The 17,822-nt window shown below is 44.7% G+C and overlaps 1 protein-coding gene and 1 long non-coding RNA gene across 9 annotated transcripts in view; one reads left to right on the forward strand and one right to left on the reverse strand.

The window, feature by feature from the left end:
* The first annotated feature begins 161 nt into the window (after window positions 1–161).
* Window positions 162–17,822, forward strand: part of LOC118363201 (guanine nucleotide exchange factor DBS-like) — a 46,910-nt gene continuing 29,249 nt past the window's right edge. For 3 of the 6 annotated variants that reach the window (XM_052517702.1, XM_052517704.1, XM_052517703.1), the window contains exons 1-3: window positions 162–262; window positions 4,128–4,242; window positions 10,487–10,577. In XM_052517702.1, the coding sequence (XP_052373662.1) occupies window positions 187–262; window positions 4,128–4,242; window positions 10,487–10,577 (282 nt within the window). In that variant the 5' untranslated portion in view covers window positions 162–186. Of the gene's footprint in view, window positions 263–4,127; window positions 4,243–9,905; window positions 10,073–10,486; window positions 10,578–17,822 lie in introns of those variants that run through there. The other 3 variants (XM_052517705.1, XM_052517706.1, XM_052517707.1) reach the window with 2 other exon arrangements.
* LOC127929655 (uncharacterized) lies at window positions 11,184–12,413 on the reverse strand. 3 transcript variants are annotated; one of them, XR_008135714.1, is made up of 6 exons: window positions 12,317–12,413; window positions 12,193–12,254; window positions 11,887–12,010; window positions 11,519–11,766; window positions 11,335–11,458; window positions 11,184–11,272 (listed from the first exon to the last, which is right to left on the reverse strand). It is a non-coding gene; the product is annotated as an uncharacterized LOC127929655 (long non-coding RNA). The 3 variants fall into 3 exon arrangements; XR_008135713.1 differs by lacking the exon at window positions 12,193–12,254; XR_008135712.1 differs by lacking the exon at window positions 12,317–12,413 and having other exon boundaries at window positions 12,193–12,289.

Genomic DNA, 17,822 nt, shown 5'->3' on the forward strand with positions numbered 1-17,822 from the left:
TCTGCCATCTATTGTTGTAAATACTGTATGTAACTGTCATCTATTGTTGTAAATACTGTGTTACTGTATCTGTCATCTATTGTTGTAAATACTGTGTTACTGTATCTGTCATCTATTGTTGTAAATACTGTATGTTACTGTAACTGTAGTTGATGTTTTTTTGTCTCTTATCTTCCAGATGACATCATGCAGCAGGAGAGTGATCGTCTGTTTGCTGCAGACATCGATCCTGACCTCAGGAAACGGTTTGCTTTCCTCTCAGGTCAGTCTTTTTCTTTTCCCTCCATCATAGTTACCTCTCATAGGGGTTCAATCCCAAACATCCGAGTGAGCCAATTCCAACGCTATGCCAAGGCCCTTGAAGATCTCTCTTCACAGATGGAAAAAGCTTAAGCAATATGGCTGAAGCTAATAACATATATAACACTATATGAGTGAAGTAGCTGAGTGAAGTAGCTGAGTGAAGTAGCTGAGTGAAGTAGCTGAGTGAAGTAGCTGAGTGAAGTAGCTGAGTGAAGTAGCTGAGTGAAGTAGCTGAGTGAAGTAGCTGAGTGAAGTAGCTGAGTGAAGTAGCTGAGTGAAGTAGCTGAGAGAAGTAGCTGGCCTAAACATCAAAACATAATCCGTCAGCATTTTCCTATTTATAAAAGTACAGGAATAGCACTCTGGCTGCCAGATAGAGTACAGCAGGGTTGTTCAAACTGATTTCTGTTGTATGACTTAACTAAATGACTTAACTAAACTAAGACTTTGCAACGATCCGACCTTTGGGGGTAAACTGAGGAAAACCGTTCCACACCAGACCCTTATTTCCAAAGAGTTGGGCCAACTCAGTTTGTTCCGTTACTACGGCGATGCCAACCCAGATAGGGCCCTACATCGGGTTACCACGGATAATAACGGCACATAGACGGCCCGTGAATAATTAATCGACACTGCGATCCACTTGGCAACCTGGCCCGGCAACAGTTAGAAGAGCCAAGTGTGTGTGGCACTATGTGCTGCTGTGATTGGCTGCTGAGTGTGTGACTGAATTTAACACTCCCCGTTGAGAGCGAGAGTGTGCGTGTGTGTGTGTCTAACTGAGTTATACGAGGTTCAGTTCCTAACTGAGTTTCACGAGGTTCAGTTCCTAACTGAGTTTCACGAGGTTCAGTTCCTAACTGAGTTTCACGAGGTTCAGTTCCTAACTGAGTTTCACGAGGTTCAGTTCCTAACTGAGTTTCACGAGGTTCAGTTCCTAACTGAGTTTCACGAGGTTCAGTTCCTAACTGAGTTTCACGAGGTTCAGTTCCTAACTGAGTTTCACGAGGTTCAGTTCCTAACTGAGTTTCACGAGGTTCAGTTCCTAACTGAGTTTCACGAGGTTCAGTTCCTAACTGAGTTTCACGAGGTTCAGTTCCTAACTGAGTTTCACGAGGTTCAGTTCCTAACTGAGTTTCACGAGGTTCAGTTCCTAACTGAGTTTCACGAGGTTCAGTTCCTAACTGAGTTTCACGAGGTTCAGTTCCTAACTGAGTTTCACGAGGTTCAGTTCCTAACTGAGTTTCACGAGGTTCAGTTCCTAACTGAGTTTCACGAGGTTCAGTTCCTAACTGAGTTTCACGAGGTTCAGTTCCTAACTGAGTTTCACGAGGTTCAGTTCCTAACTGAGTTTCACGAGGTTCAGTTCCTAACTGAGTTTCACGAGGTTCAGTTCCTAACTGAGTTTCACGAGGTTCAGTTCCTAACTGAGTTTCACGAGGTTCAGTTCCTAACTGAATTTCACGAGGTTCAGTTCCTAACTGAATTTCACGAGGTTCAGTTCCTAACTGAATTTCACGAGGTTCAGTTCCTAACTGAATTTCACGAGGTTCAGTTCCTAACTGAATTTCACGAGGTTCAGTTCCTAACTGAATTTCACGAGGTTCAGTTCCTAACTGAATTTCACGAGGTTCAGTTCCTAACTGAATTTCACGAGGTTCAGTTCCTAACTGAATTTCACGAGGTTCAGTTCCTAACTGAATTTCACGAGGTTCAGTTCCTAACTGTTTTATGGTTGCTGTTACATGTCTTGCCCGGGAACCTGTTCTTAGGTTGCATGCAGTCTGTGTAGAGTCTGTTTGTCTTCACATCTCTCTGTCAGTGTGTTTAATAACTCCGTGGTTGCCAGGGGTGATGCGTGTGTGTGTTCATGACAGCTGCCCACCCTATGATGAGGAGTCATATGAGCACACAGCTAAGTCTGATGAAGATGACCCTTGGTCTAGTTGTAATTCATACTTCTACGCTACAGCCTTGGTACGCCACTAGAATGACTCCAAGCCCAGCGGGTGAGAGTGTGACGCAGTGATACTGTTTTAGCTGTGTCATTCAAGACTCCTGCTGTGTTCCTGTTCCTTCCCGGTTCTCTCTGTATGTCCTCTCCCCTGGAGGTTGTCTGTGTCTCCAGGCCTTGTTTTGTGTTGTAATCATTAACCTCTGGTCCTCCTCTAGTCGCCTACTCAGGCAGGTGTCTGCCTGACACACATACACACATGGTTCCAGATGGATCAGGGCACAGTGCTCTGCTTCTGCTCTAGTGGTCTGGTACCAGATGGATCAGGGCACAGTGCTCTGCTTCTGCTCTAGTGGTCTGGTACCAGATGGATCAGGGCACAGTGCTCTGCTTCTGCTCTAGTGGTCTGGTACCAGATGGATCAGGGCACAGTGCTCTGCTTCTGCTCTAGTGGTCTGGTACCAGATGGATCAGGGCACAGTGCTCTGCTTCTGCTCTAGTGGTCTGGTACCAGATGGATCAGGGCACAGTGCTCTGCTTCTGCTCTAGTGGTCTGGTACCAGATGGATCAGGGCACAGTGCTCTGCTTCTGCTCTAGTGGTCTGGTACCAGATGGATCAGGGCACAGTGCTCTGCTTCTGCTCTAGTGGTCTGGTACCAGATGGATCAGGGCACAGTGCTTTGGTTCTGCTCTAGTCGTCTGGTACCAGATGGATCAGGGCACAGTGCTCTGGTTCTGCTCTAGTGGCACGGCTGGAACCAGATGGATCAGGGCACAGTGCTCTGGTTCTGCTCTAGTGACACGGCTGGTGCTAGATGGATCAGGGTACAGTGCTCTGGTTCTGCTCTAGTGACACGGCTGGTGCTAGATGGATCAGGGCACAGTGCTCTGGTTCTGCTCTAGTGGCACGGCTGGTGCTAGATGGATCAGGGCACAGTGCTCTGGTTCTGCTCTAGTGACACGGCTGGTGCTAGATGGATCAGGGCACAGTGCTCTGGTTCTGCTCTAGTGGCACGGCTGGTGCTAGATGGATCAGGGCACAGTGCTCTGGTTCTGCTCTAGTGACACGGCTGGTGCTAGATGGATCAGGGCACAGTGCTCTGGTTCTGCTCTAGTGGCACGGCTGGTGCAGAGATTCACACAGACCGCCTGTCTGTTTGTCTCTACTCACACCTGTTCATTTCTCATTCCCTGTACCCTCCTCTAGCACTAAAATCAAGTCAAATTTGATTTGTCACAGGTGCCGAATACAACGGGTGTAGGCTTTGCCGTGAAACGCTTTCTTGCGAGTCCTTTCCCGACAACGCAGAGTTAAAAAGGAAGAATAAAAATAGAAAATACTATTTATTGCAGCCTGCAGAGACGCAGTAACACCAGGCTTTGTGAGAGAAGACAGATCCTATATCTCATCCTCTAATCTTCCCCCTCCCCCACTCAGACCGTCACATGATTCCTCTGGGTCAATGGTTCTCAAACCTCTCCTCGGGACCCCCAGACGTTTCACAAAGGGCTTGATGATTAGCTGACAAGTTGAATCCGGTGTGCTAACTGTGGAATAGTTCAAATACATGGAACAGCTGGGGGTCCCCAAGGAGAGGCTGGAACCGCTGCTCTGTGTGTTCATTCCACTGCGGGGGGGGGGTTAGCTATATCTATCAGAAGAGTAATGGACATTATGAATATGGTGTACATTAACGTTTTAAAACACATGAAATTAAAGGATTCCAAAGCTTGTCACTATGTCTATTCTGTGCAGGTCTGAAAGGGGGATATGGGGGTTGTACGTGCTTTCTAGTTGAGGGCAAAATTGTTTCCTTGTTGAACAAATTTAATCAATTAATCAATCAAACGTCCCCAATTTCTTTCCTAGGGGTCGAGCTGAGAACGGCAGTCCCATCATCGTGTTCCCAGAATTCCCTGCTTTTGACGAGCTCCAGGAGGAAGAGTTCCACAACGTGCTGACCTACCTGACCAGTGTGCCCAGGTGACACACACAATGCATTGCACACTCTGATGCTTGAGCTTGTCATTACTTTGTATAGTTGAGGAAGTGGTGTGGTAACAATGACAACCAGCAGATGTCAGTGTTGAACTATTTTCACAGTTCCTTTGTCTGAACAGAACAATGAATCTCCCTACAACAAAGTGAACTTGCTGCAACTGGTACATGTGGTGTATGTCCTGGTACACGTAGTGTATGCCCTGGCACATGTGGTGTATGCCCTGGCACATGTGGTGTATGCCCTGGCACATGTGGTGTATGTCCTGGTACACATGGTGTATGTCCTGGTATACGTAGTGTATGCCCTGGCACATGTGGTGTATGCCCTGGCACATGTGGTGTATGTCCTGGTACACGTGGTGTATGTCCTGGCACATGTGGTGTATGTCCTGGTACACGAGGTGTATGTCCTGGTACACGAGGTGTATGTCCTGGTACACGAGGTGTATGTTCTGGCACATGTGGTGTATGTCCTGGTACACGTGGTGTATGTCCTGGCACACGTGGTGTATGTCCTGGCACATGTGGTGTATGTCCTGGCACATGTGGTGTATGTCCTGGCACATGTGGTGTATGTCCTGGTACACGAGGTGTATGTCCTGGCACATGTGGTGTATGTCCTGGCACATGTGGTGTATGTCCTGGTACACGAGGTGTATGTCCTGGTACACGAGGTGTATGTCCTGTCACATGTGGTGTATGTCCTGGTACACGAGGTGTATGTCCTGGTACACGAGGTGTATGTCCTGGTACACGAGGTGTATGTCCTGGTACACGAGGTGTATGTCCTGGTACACGAGGTGTATGTCCTGGCACATGTGGTGTATGTTCTGGCACATGTGGTGTATGTCCTGGTACACGTGGTGTATGTCCTGGCACACGTGGTGTATGTCCTGTCACATGTGGTGTATGTCCTGGTACACGAGGTGTATGTCCTGGTACACGAGGTGTATGTCCTGGTACACGAGGTGTATGTCCTGGTACACGAGGTGTATGTCCTGGCACATGTGGTGTATGTCCTGGTACACAAGGTGTATGTCCTGGTACACAAGGTGTATGTCCTGGCACACGTGGTGTATGTCCTGGCACACGTGGTGTATGTCCTGGCACATGTGGTGTATGTCCTGGCACATGTGGTGTATGTCCTGGCACATGTGGTGTATGTCCTGATACACGTGGTGTATGTCCTGATACACGTGGTGTATGTCCTGGCACATGTGGTGTATGTCCTGATACACGTGGTGTATGTCCTGGCACATGTGGTGTATGTCCTGGTACATGTGGTGTATGTCCTGGTACACGGGGTGTATGTCCTGGTAGACGTGGTGTATGTCCTGGTACACCAGGTGTATGTAATGGTACACGAGGTGTATGTCCTGGTACACGAGGCGTATGTCCTGGTACACGAGGCGTATGTCCTGGTACACGAGGCGTATGTCCTGGTACACGAGGCGTATGTCCTGGTACATGTGGCGTATGTCCTGGTACATGAGGTGTATGTCCTGGACGTTATGCTAGTCCTGTTTCTATACAGGAACTGCCTTTCTGTCCAGATATCCCACAATATTCTCTATCTCAATAGGAATCCCTGCTATTATCAAATGTTGAATAACAAAAAAAAAGTAATAAAATGGACCATATCCTCCCCTCCCCATTAGCTAATGGTGAAACCTTTAAACCCCTGACTCCTGTGGGAGTTGGCCGGAGGGGGCTTGGAGAGACGGAGCATGACTGGTGTGGAGGACAGGAGGTGGCGGTGTTAATGAAAGAGACTCCCTGTGTATCTAATGGGGTCTGTTAGTTAAAAGACTCCAGGGCTCAGCTACTATATGGAAGCAGTTTGTCATAGAAAGGAGTTCTGTAAAGATGTAATTCCGGACAAATTTGAATTGACAAAACAAGAAACAAAACATATATTTCTAAGTAATATAGTATCATATACTATCCATTCGTTACAGCCGGGGGGAACCCATCTGTATCAAATGCATGAATGAGGTTCTACCTGAGATGTATATATTCAGTTGTGGTGTGTGACTGGGTGATGATATGTGTGATCATGTTACTAAGACCAGAGGGTGTTCATAAAGCAGACATCTCTCCTGTGGATACTGCCGCCCTCCAGCCCCATGTACCTCTGATGTGAGAGAGATGGATTCTCCAATTACCTTGAAGGAACTGCAGGACAAAATAAAAACTCTCCAACCCTCAATGAAATTATCAAATATACAGACAACAAATTCCAAATAGCTATACTAAAACTCTTTTAACATCATCCTCAGCTCTGGCATCTACCCCAATATTTGGAACCAAGGACTGATCACCCCAATCCACAAAAGTGGAGACAAATTTGACCCCAATAACTACCGTGGGATATGCGTCAACAGCAACCTTGGGAATATCCTCTGCATTATCATTAACAGCGGACTTGTACATTTCCTCAGTGAAAACAATGTACTGAACAAATGTCAAATTGGATTTTTACCAAATTATCATACGACAGACCACGTATTCACCCTGCACACCCTAATTGACAAACAAACAAACCATAACAAAGGCAAAGTGTTCTCATGCTTTGTTGATTTCAAAAAAGCCTTCAACTCACTTTGGCATGAGGGTCTGCTATACAAATTGATGGAAAGTGGTGTTTGGGAAAAAACATACAACATTGTAAATCCGTGTACACAAACAACAAGTGTGTGGTTAAAATAGGCAAAAAACACACACATTTCTTCCCACAGGGCCGTGGGGTGAGACAGGGATGCAGTTTAAGCCCCACCCTCTTCAACATATATATCAACGAATTGGCGACGGCACTAGAACAGTCTGCAGCACCCGGCCTCACCCTACTAGAATATGAAGTCAAATGTCTACTGTTTGCTGATGATCTGGTGCTTCTGTCCCCAACCAAGGAGGGCCTACAGCAGCACCTAGATCTTCTGCACAGATTCAGCCAGACCTGGGCCCTGACAGTAAATCTCAGTAAGATCAAAATAATGGTGTTCCAAAAAAGGTCCAGTCGCCAGGACCACAAATACAAAATTCCATCTAGACACCGTTGCCCTAGAGCACACAAAAAACTATACAAACCATGGCCTAAACATCAGCGCCACAGGTAACTTCCACAAAGCTGTGAACGATCTGAGAGACAAGGCAAGAAGAGCATTCTATGCCATCAAAAGGAACATAAAATTCGACATACCAATTAGGATCTGTCTAAAAATACTTGAATCAGTTAGAACAAATTGCCCTTTATGGTTGTGAGGTATGGGATCCGCTCACCAAACAAGAATTCACTAAATGGGACAAACACCAAATTGAGACTCTGCATGCAGAATTCTGCAAAAATATCCTCTGTGTATAACGTACAAGTGTCACGTCCTGACCTTATTTCCTTTTGTATGTTTCTATTTTAGGTTGGGCGTGAGTTGTGGTGGGCATTCTATGTTTTTGTTCTATGTTTGGTATTTCTATGTGTTTGGCCTGGTATGGTTCCCAATCAGAGGCAGCTGTCAATCGTTGTCTCTGATTGAGAACCATACTTAGGTTCGTACTTAGGTTCGTTATTTTGTTTTGTGTATTCAGTTAATAAATGAACATGGACACTTAACACGCTGAGCATTGGTCCGATATTTCATACTCGTCGTTAGACGATGAAGAGATCCATTACAACAACACCAAATAATGCATGCAGAGCAGATTTAGGCCGATACCCGCTAATCATCAAAATCCAGAAAAGAGCCGTTAAACTCAACAACCACCTAAAAGGAAGTGATTCCCAGACTTTCCATAACAAATCCATCACCTACAGAGAGATGAACCTGGAGAAGAGTCACCTAAACAAGCTGGTCCTGGGGCTCTGTTCACAAACACAAACACACCCCACAGAGCGCCAGGACAGCAGCACAATTAGACCCAACCAAATCATGAGAAAACAGAAAGATAATTACTTGGCACATTGGAAAGAATTAACAAAAAAACAGAGCAAACTAGAATGCTATTTGGCCCTAAACAGAGAGCACACAGTGGCATAATACCTGACCTCTGTAACTGACCCAAACGTAAGGAAAGCTTTGACTATGTACAGACTCAGTGAGCATAGCCTTGCGATTGAGAAAGGCCGCCGTAGGTAGACCTGGCTCTCAAGAGAAGACAGGCTATGTGCTCACTGCCCACAAAATGAGGTGGAACATGAGCTTCACTTCCTAACCTACTGCCCAATGTATGACCATATTAGAGAGACATATTTCCCTCAGATTACACAGATCCACAAAGAATTTGAAAACAAACCCGATTTTGATAAACTCCCATGTCTATTGGGTGAAATACCACAGACCACAGTGTGCCATCACAGCAGCAAGATTTATGAGCTGTTGCCACAAGAAAAGGTCAACCAGTGAAGAACACACGCCATTGTAAATACAACCCATATTTATGCTTATTTATTTTCTCTTTTGTACTTGAACTATTTGCACATCGTTACAACACTGTATATATACATAATATGACATTTGTAATGTCTTTATTATTTTGGAACTTCTGTGAGTGTAATGTTTACTGTTCATTTTTATTGTTTATTTCACTTTTGTATATCTACCTCACTTGCTTTGGCAATGTTAACATATGTTTCCCATGCCAATAAAGCCCCTTGAATTGAATTGAGAGGAGAGAGGGGGGGTGCTTTCTTTCTCTATTGTGCTCTCGAGCTAGCTTCCCTCGCTTTCCTTCTCTTTCTCTGTGCCTCTCCCTTTCTCTCTCACTCTTGCTTCTCTCTCTCTCTCTCTCTCTCTCTCTCTCTCTCTCTCTCTCTCTCTCTCTCTCTCTCTCGAGGAGATATAAAATAGAAAGCGGGGGTATTGTGGGGGTGTAGACGGGGTGTCCTGGGTGTTTAATTACTATGAGTTTATCTCTGAATCAGAGTGTTGTATTTAACACAGTGTCCTATAGAGAAACATCCATCATGCTGCCAGTTCAGCACTATGGACGGTCCTGATTGGTACCACTGGATAAAATCATATCACCGTCTGTTTTTCAAGATGCTCTCTCCTCTTTCTCTCACTTTCTCCTCTCCTTTTTCTCTTTGTCCTCTCTCTCTCTTTGTTCATCTCTCTACCTTTATTTCTATAAATCTCTCTCCTTATCTCTTTGGCTTCCTCCTTGTCCTTTACCTCTGCTCTCCTCACTGCCAACACATATGCTGCTGAGCAGAGAGGGAGAGAGGGAGAGGGAGAGAGGGAGAGGGAGAGAGGGAGGGAGAGAGAGGGAGGGAGGGAGGGAGGGAGAGAGAGAGAGAGAAAGCTCTATAGCTAAAGCCAAAAGAAAGGTGTGTGTGTGTGTGCACACCACTGTCATGGCGGCAATTGAATTAATGACAATTTTGCAGTTCCCTCACCTACCAGATAAAGGGGGATGGATCCCATCTCATTCTCCATCAGATGTCCCGCCCCCCTCTGCTTATGAGCCATTCAAATACACTACCGCCACCGCTGTCCATCACCCATATGCTGCTCTGTGATAGGCTACGGGGGAGCAGCAGGAGATGCAGGGCTGAGTTGATTGGCTGGTGTAGAGAAGCGGGTAGGCAGAGGAGCGTTGTTCTCGGGGGGCTTGGTGGTTGGCTCCCGTTCTATCAGAGCTGTAAACAGAACACTGGTGCTTAACAAATGGGATCTGCAGAGAGGGAAAACCAGAATAACAGAGAAAAGGAATGGGAGAAGGAGATGACATTCTATTGAGGAGGTTTTGGGAATAACATTTGGGAATATCCTGTTGTGTGACATCAATGGGATTAACCTGAGGAAGAGGCAACATTTTGGTAGTGTGTTTTCTACCGTGTGTGTGTGTGTGTGTGCACAGCAGGGTGATGGATGGATGATGGATTTGCTCATGGCTGTGTTGATGTATATGGACCACCTCAGCAGCATTGACTCTTTCACATTTCTGTGTGTGTGGTTGTCTCTCTTGTTAAGAGCATCTGCTAATTGACTGAGATGTAAACGTGTGCTGCCAGCGACACTCTCCTGGTATTTTTGTACACAATCTACACACACACACACACAGGGATTGAGCGGGCTGTTCTAATGCCACTGCCTGTGGATAGCCTGTGATCTTGGCGCAGTCAAGGGTCCTGTCATTAGGAGGATACACACATACACACACATCCATGTAACCGTGGTAACATACACATACATCCATGTTGCTGTGGTGACCGTGTCTCGTTCTCCTGCAGTGTGACAGCGTCTGGAGTGGGCTTCATCCTGGTCATCGACCGCCGCCAGGACAGATGGACCGCCGTCAAGGGGACCCTGCTACGCATTGCAGTGAGTAACCCACCGTGTGTGTGTGTGTGTGGTGTTTGTGTGTATGCACGCCTCGTTATGCTGAGGATGTGTGTGTAATCTATTAGGACATACACTTTAACAGGTGTTCGAGATGTGCTGAGCGACAGGAAACCTTTGTATATCAGAGTAGTGGCACAGTGCAGCCTTCTCTGTGAGGTGTCTGGCGAAACTGTAACTACTAGCCTAGTTCTGCAGGAGGGGACTGTAGCATCTCCTCCTTTCAGATTATACAACATCACACTCCCTTCAACCTGCAGGAGGGCACTAGCATCTCCTCCTTTCAGATTATACATCACACTCCCTTCAACCTGCAGGAGGGGACTGTAGCATCTCCTCCTTTCAGATTATACAACATCACACTCACTTCAACCTGCAGGAGGGCACTAGCATCTCCTCCTTTCAGATTATACAACATCACACTCCCTTCAACCTGCAGGAGGGCACTGTAGCATCTCCTCCTTTCAGATTATACAACATCACACTCCCTTCAACCTGCAGGAGGGCACTAGCATCTCCTCCTTTCAGATTATACAACATCACACTCACTTCAACCTGCAGGAGGGCACTAGCATCTCCTCCTTTCAGATTATACAACATCACACTCACTTCAACCTGCAGGAGGGCACTGTAGCATCTCCTCCTTTCAGATTATACAACATCACACTCACTTCAACCTGCAGGAGGGGACTGTAGCATCTCCTCCTTTCAGATTATACAACATCACACTCACTTCAACCTGCAGGAGGGCACTGTAGCATCTCCTCCTTTCAGATTATACAACATCACACTCACTTCAACCTGCAGGAGGGCACTGTAGCATCTCCTCCTTTCAGATTATACAACATCACACTCACTTCAACCTGCAGGAGGGCACTGGCATCTCCTCCTTTCAGATTATACAACATCACACTCCCTTCAACCTGCAGGAGGGCACTGTAGCATCTCCTCCTTTCAGATTATACAACATCACACTCACTTCAACCTGCAGGAGGGCACTGTAGCATCTCCTCCTTTCAGATTATACAACATCACACTCACTTCAACCTGCAGGAGGGCACTGTAGCATCTCCTCCTTTCAGATTATACAACATCACACTCACTTCAACCTGCAGGAGGGCACTGTAGCATCTCCTCCTTTCAGATTATACAACATCACACTCACTTCAACCTGCAGGAGGGCACTGGCATCTCCTCCTTTCAGATTATACAACATCACACTCCCTTCAACCTGCAGGAGGGCACTAGCATCTCCTCCTTTCAGATTATACAACATCACACTCACTTCAACCTGCAGGAGGGCACTGTAGCATCTCCTCCTTTCAGATTATACAACATCACACTCACTTCAACCTGCAGGAGGGCACTGTAGCATCTCCTCCTTTCAGATTATACAACATCACACTCACTTCAACCTGCAGGAGGGCACTGGCATCTCCTCCTTTCAGATTATACAACATCACACTCACTTCAACCTGCAGGAGGGCACTGTAACATCTCCTCCTTTCAGATTATACAACATCACACTCACTTCAACCTGCAGGAGGGCACTGGCATCTCCTCCTTTCAGATTATACAACATCACACTCACTTCAACCTGCAGGAGGGCACTGTAGCATCTCCTCCTTTCAGATTATACAACATCACACTCACTTCAACCTGCAGGAGGGCACTGTAGCATCTCCTCCTTTCAGATTATACAACATCACACTCCCTTCAACCTGCAGGAGGGCACTGTAGCATCTCCTCCTTTCAGATTATACAACATCACACTCACTTCAACCTGCAGGAGGGCACTGTAGCATCTCCTCCTTTCAGATTATACAACATCACACTCACTTCAACCTTGACTAGGGAGGGATAGGCTGATTTGAGTAGGGAGGGGATAGGCTGATTTGAGTAGGGAGGGGATAGGCTGATTTGACTAGGGAGGGGATAGGCTGATTTGACTAGGGAGGGGATAGGCTGATTTGACTAGGGAGGGGATAGGGTGATGAACATGAAACACCCACAATGAGTTCTGTAGTGGCAAATCGGTTCAAATATAACACAACCAAGAACTTTTTGAAAATCAATATAGACTTTTAATACAACAGTATGATTAGCCGGAGCGGTCCGCGGAACACACACACTTTTTCAGAGCTCTCACTCTTCATTTTATACCCACACATACATCATCAGTTCATCCCCCAATGCAAATACAGTTACATCCCAATCTGTTCATCCTGCTTGTTCAGCCCAGTAACGCCCACATCTGCTTTCCGTCAGATTATAATGATGACAAGACCCTTGCTTTGACCTAAAGATAATATACATGCCCCTTTCCTGTGGCCTGTGTTTAGACCCTGTAATTAACTCCAAAACTTAAAAGGACATATACGGAACATTATATCAACAGTTGATTAACAGAAATAAAGCTTCCTAATTAACTAGACCAAACATCTCTAGTATTTCATGAGAGTAAAAGATCTAGGTAGAAACAATAAAAGAACACATAACTTAGACCAAACATCTCTAGTATTTCATAAGAGTAACAGATCTAGTTAGAAACAATAAAAGAACACCTAACTTAGACCAGACATCTCTAGTATTTATCTAGAAACAATAAAAGAAATACATAACATTTTGTTGGAGCATGAGCATGTAAGGAACAATGCCTTTCCTGAGGTTATCTCAGTTATGTGAAAAAAATAAAAATCTATATAATAAAGCAATGAGTATAATAATAATATTGAATAAGAGAAAACACTAGGCCTTCATGTAGTTACAAAATCAAATTGACACAACATCATTCTAAATGTAGGCTTTCAACATGATCCTCCCTCTCAGACACCTCTCCAACAATTGTGATACCAGCGATACCAACCTCTGTTAGAAGATTAAGGACATGGTCCGTAGACACTTGTAACCGGGACATCCCACTGTTACCTACATGTTTTTAAATTTAACCTAATATTCAGAAGGCAAAACTAACTTTTAATTAAAAGAAACCAGATATATTCATTGATATACCCATAAAAACATTCAACAAAACATACAAAAACACAAGGCCGTGAGCAAAAGTATATATATTAAAACCTTACATCGCACCTGTCGTACTTACTACGGAAGTGACCCTTTTTGTGGATACGTATCAGTTGACTGTCCTATGAATTTGGAATGTCAGCACATACAGGTAAACCATCCTTATGAAAACCCTGGCAAGTGTAACCACCTCCAGAAACCACTCCATACAGGCAGTTTGGATTACCAAAGGGGCAGTCAAGGGGTCCACCAACCGCATTGCATAACTGTCCATTTACATCAGTATAGTGGCCTGGGCTACCCGGCACAGGATTAACTATCACCGGAGGGTCAGCTCTACTTACAAACATCTGTTTAACCGTTGTCTGGATCACAAGTGATTTCACCCAGGGTAAAACACAACAAAATACAATACCCAGAGCCAATAACCCCCGCCCAGCATAATGGCCATCCTAGCAACCAGAGCTCCCCATTTCCCCAATGCTAAATCAACCAATCCCAAACATGAGTCAACCCCAGCATTTGCCTTAACCTCTGCTCGTAACCCTTTAAGTTTAGCCATAGCGATTGCAAAGGATCCATTAGGCGCAGTGTTATTGGGAATAAAGGTGCAGCAATCATCCCCGAACATAACACAAACTCCACCCTTCTCTGCCAAAAGCCAATTGAGAGCCTGTCTATTTTGCCAAGACATTTTACTGGTAGCCTGTACCTGTACCTGTACCTGTACCTGTTCCCCAACGCCGTTAGAGCCGAGTCAGTATAGTTAATGAATCTCTGTTGGTTATAGTATATATAATTAATCCACTCGAAGCTCTTATTTGGTGTTATCCACAAAAATATAGATTCAAATCCAGATTTAACTTCATCTCTTGCCTTGAACTCCCGAGGTACCCCTCTAGGCTGTCCAATTGCATCAAGGTATACCTTAGTGTCTTTCTCATACGCCCTCTTAACTCTAGAGTTAACATAGTCATCATGGGGTGATTTAATAATGGTTACCTGTTGAATTGCTCTAACTAAGGTACAAAGACCCGTCCATCCATCTGGCAGTACATTCAACAGTTTGTTATTCCCACACATCCAGAAACTATCCGCAATACTTCTGTCTTGATTGTTTAGCATAATAAGAGATGGCGCAACCTGAGTTATTTTACCACACAATCCTTTTCTATTCGTCACCAACCCTTTATCTTTATTTTTCTACGAACCCCTGCAGTCTCTAGCACCCAAATAGTATCACATTCTACAGTGGTGTTTCCTACATTAATCCCTTCGGTGTTGTGGCTGTAAAAACATTCATATTTACCTTTAATCACAGTGTTTCCATCTAACAAATGTCCATTTAATTCAGTTCAAATGTTATAGACAGCACAATCCTTGTCACCCAACCCATTGTTGTTCAACACAGTCCTGCCTCTAGTTCTCCCTCGAGCAATCCTACATTCTATGTCACACAAAGGAATGTAGTATTTTCTCTGAATATTGAACATTTTACATTTAACACATTTCTTCAAATGATGCAGGTTCAGGTACTGTCAAAAGATCAGACAAAGGTGATTTACTACACAATATACAATTGTCCATTCTGTGCTTGTTTGCTGTATACTTAGCCCATTAGTACCATTTTGTTTTTCACCTCTTCTTCCTGTGTGGTGTCATTGAACGAATCTGAGTCTGATACATCTATATCTGTCATCTTGGCAATGTTCTTGTCATGAGGTAGGTCATTTGAGTTTGAAAAAAAAAAATCCAAATCTCATTAAAGAATCCTTTTGGCTCTGATGTGTCAGGTGTCTTTGTGATTACCGTGGTCTGCTTGGTAAGAGCAGTTGATGCCATCTTAGTGGTAGTTGCTGTGGTCGTCACAGCAGCCGCCAACATTGTTGTCATTACTTTGGTTGTCACCAGCTGTTTTTGTTCAGGTGCTGGCGTAGGACCCAATTTAACATATTCGTAACTGTTTCCTTCACTCAGTCCTGTTCTTGCTATTTCAATTTCAAATTCTTCACCTTCTGCTGGTGTTATCTTGTTCATGATAAACTCCCAACCTTCCACATATTTGGTTAGTGTCAGGTCACATCCTTTGGGGTCCCAAATAACTTCTCCCTTTGTTATATGATGCGTCCATCCACAGAGTGGCCCCCCTGGTGCGGGTTCCCTCTTCCATACCGAAACTGTCCTCTGTTCCCCTGGTTCTGTTAGAAGTTGTGGGGGAACATGAAATTTAAACCTGTCAACAGGTCCTGTCTTTTTACCTCGTTCGACAGGTTCCTCTCTTCTCTTCCTGCTTTTATCATTTATCTTGATTGTGAGTGCGTGCATCATCTTCGTATTGTCCTCAGTTGCTCTTACTCTGTCATTGTCACTGTTCTTTCGTGGTCCTAAGTCCAATGGTTCATTATGGAGATCAGGTAAGGGCTGAAAGGAAACTGGAGGAAACTTTGGTTATTTGTCTCTTTTCTTTTCAGTCTATTTTCCCCCTGATGCTTCTTCTGAGTGTGTTAGCTGATGCACTCGTTGTATCTGGTCTGCCATTTTCTTGATTCCTCCCCGGCGCTTTGATCGATTCCGCTACTCCTGCTCCCTCCGGGCTCCCGCCTGGTGAATCAGCATCCTCTGTGTCCCCATCTCTGTATGGTTGTGTCCTTCTCTCCGTCGGGACTCGGGTACAGTGGTTTAGATGATACCACGTCTTGCTTCCTTTCACTTGGACGGCCGTGTTTGTGGCTGTTGCCACCTCGTAGGGTCTTTCCCCCCTCGGCTGATCCCACTTCCTTCGGAATACTCGAACGTAGACTGGATCTCCTGGTATCACTGGGAGAGGTCCTTCTGGTCCCCTTGGATTATCTGATGTGGAACCTCTCGTCCTGGTTCAGGTTTCTGCCTTCTTTCTGTGGGGCATTCATACTTAAAGACTTATGGCCTCTGTTCTACGATTACACCATACATTCTCTTACTTCCATCACTCATCACACAAACTGACATTCCAGCTGAAGCTGGCAAACCCTTCTCCATCTGGTTTCCTAAACAGAAGACTTGGAAAACAAAAGACAAAACATAACAGTATTGACAATGTTATGTGTTATGCATGACTGTATTCATGAATACTTAAATCTGAGACCATGACAATTCCCACTCTCTCTTCACCTGACTCTATGCCTCCAGGATACTTTTCTGCTGGACTCCACAAAAATGGAGGCCCTAATTAGCTTCCTCGTGCTTTTATCCAGTCTTCCCCTTCGGCCGCAGGTTCTGAGAGGTGTTCCCAAATCATGTCATTTTTTACTTAGTTCCCCATCTGCTCTATTTCAACTGATAAGCATGTGCATAACCTTAATCAACATAATTTCTTCTTGAAGTAATTCAACACTGAATGGGCTTCCACATCGAGCCTTCAACATGTGGTTTAGAGTACAACTACCCTAACATCTATCCTTATTCACATGATACATTATCAAATAAAACAAATAACCCCCCAAACTCAACCCAGTATGTCTACAGTGGAATCTAGTCTCTCTCTCTCTCTCTCTTGTTTTGTTTCACGTCCTCTTTCATGGTGTTTTCAAGCTCACCCATTATTCAGCTGGACCTTACTTCTTGTGAAACATATGCACCCATCAAAGAGAGACATGACGATCTTTACCACTGCAGGTGCTGTAAGAAGTATATCCCCAGCCCGGTGTATCTTGACGTACACTCAGTCTCCAGAATTCAGCCCATGCCCTTCCATCTGGCGTCTTATGTGCGCTCTTTTCCTGGGAACATTCATACTAACACATGGGTTATTTCCTGACAACAGACTTTCTTAAATAACAGCCCTATGTAAACATTCTGTCTCAAATACCTGGCCTCTTGCCACAAAAATATTCATAATGATATCCAAATTATGGTCCCTACAGCAACTGCTGTAAGAATAACATGTAATCAATCAAGTGTCTTCCAGTTGAAAGAATATCCAATCCTAACAAAACTAAGTCCTAAGCTTCTTCAAAATGCCACTACTTATTACTTTTACCATAATCTAGGTATGTGTAATGTTATATCTACTTTTAGAATTGTCCCTATATTTTTACAAGACAAACTGTCCTTCCTGTTCTGTGAATTATCTTGTCTATCAATATACATTGTTTCTACATTGTTATCATAACCTTCATATGAACCCCCAATGTAGTTACAGTTTTTCTAACCCATAACACATAA

This window comes from Oncorhynchus keta, unplaced genomic scaffold, assembly GCF_023373465.1.
Source record: "Oncorhynchus keta strain PuntledgeMale-10-30-2019 unplaced genomic scaffold, Oket_V2 Un_scaffold_938_pilon_pilon, whole genome shotgun sequence".
Classification (NCBI taxonomy): domain Eukaryota; kingdom Metazoa; phylum Chordata; class Actinopteri; order Salmoniformes; family Salmonidae; genus Oncorhynchus; species Oncorhynchus keta.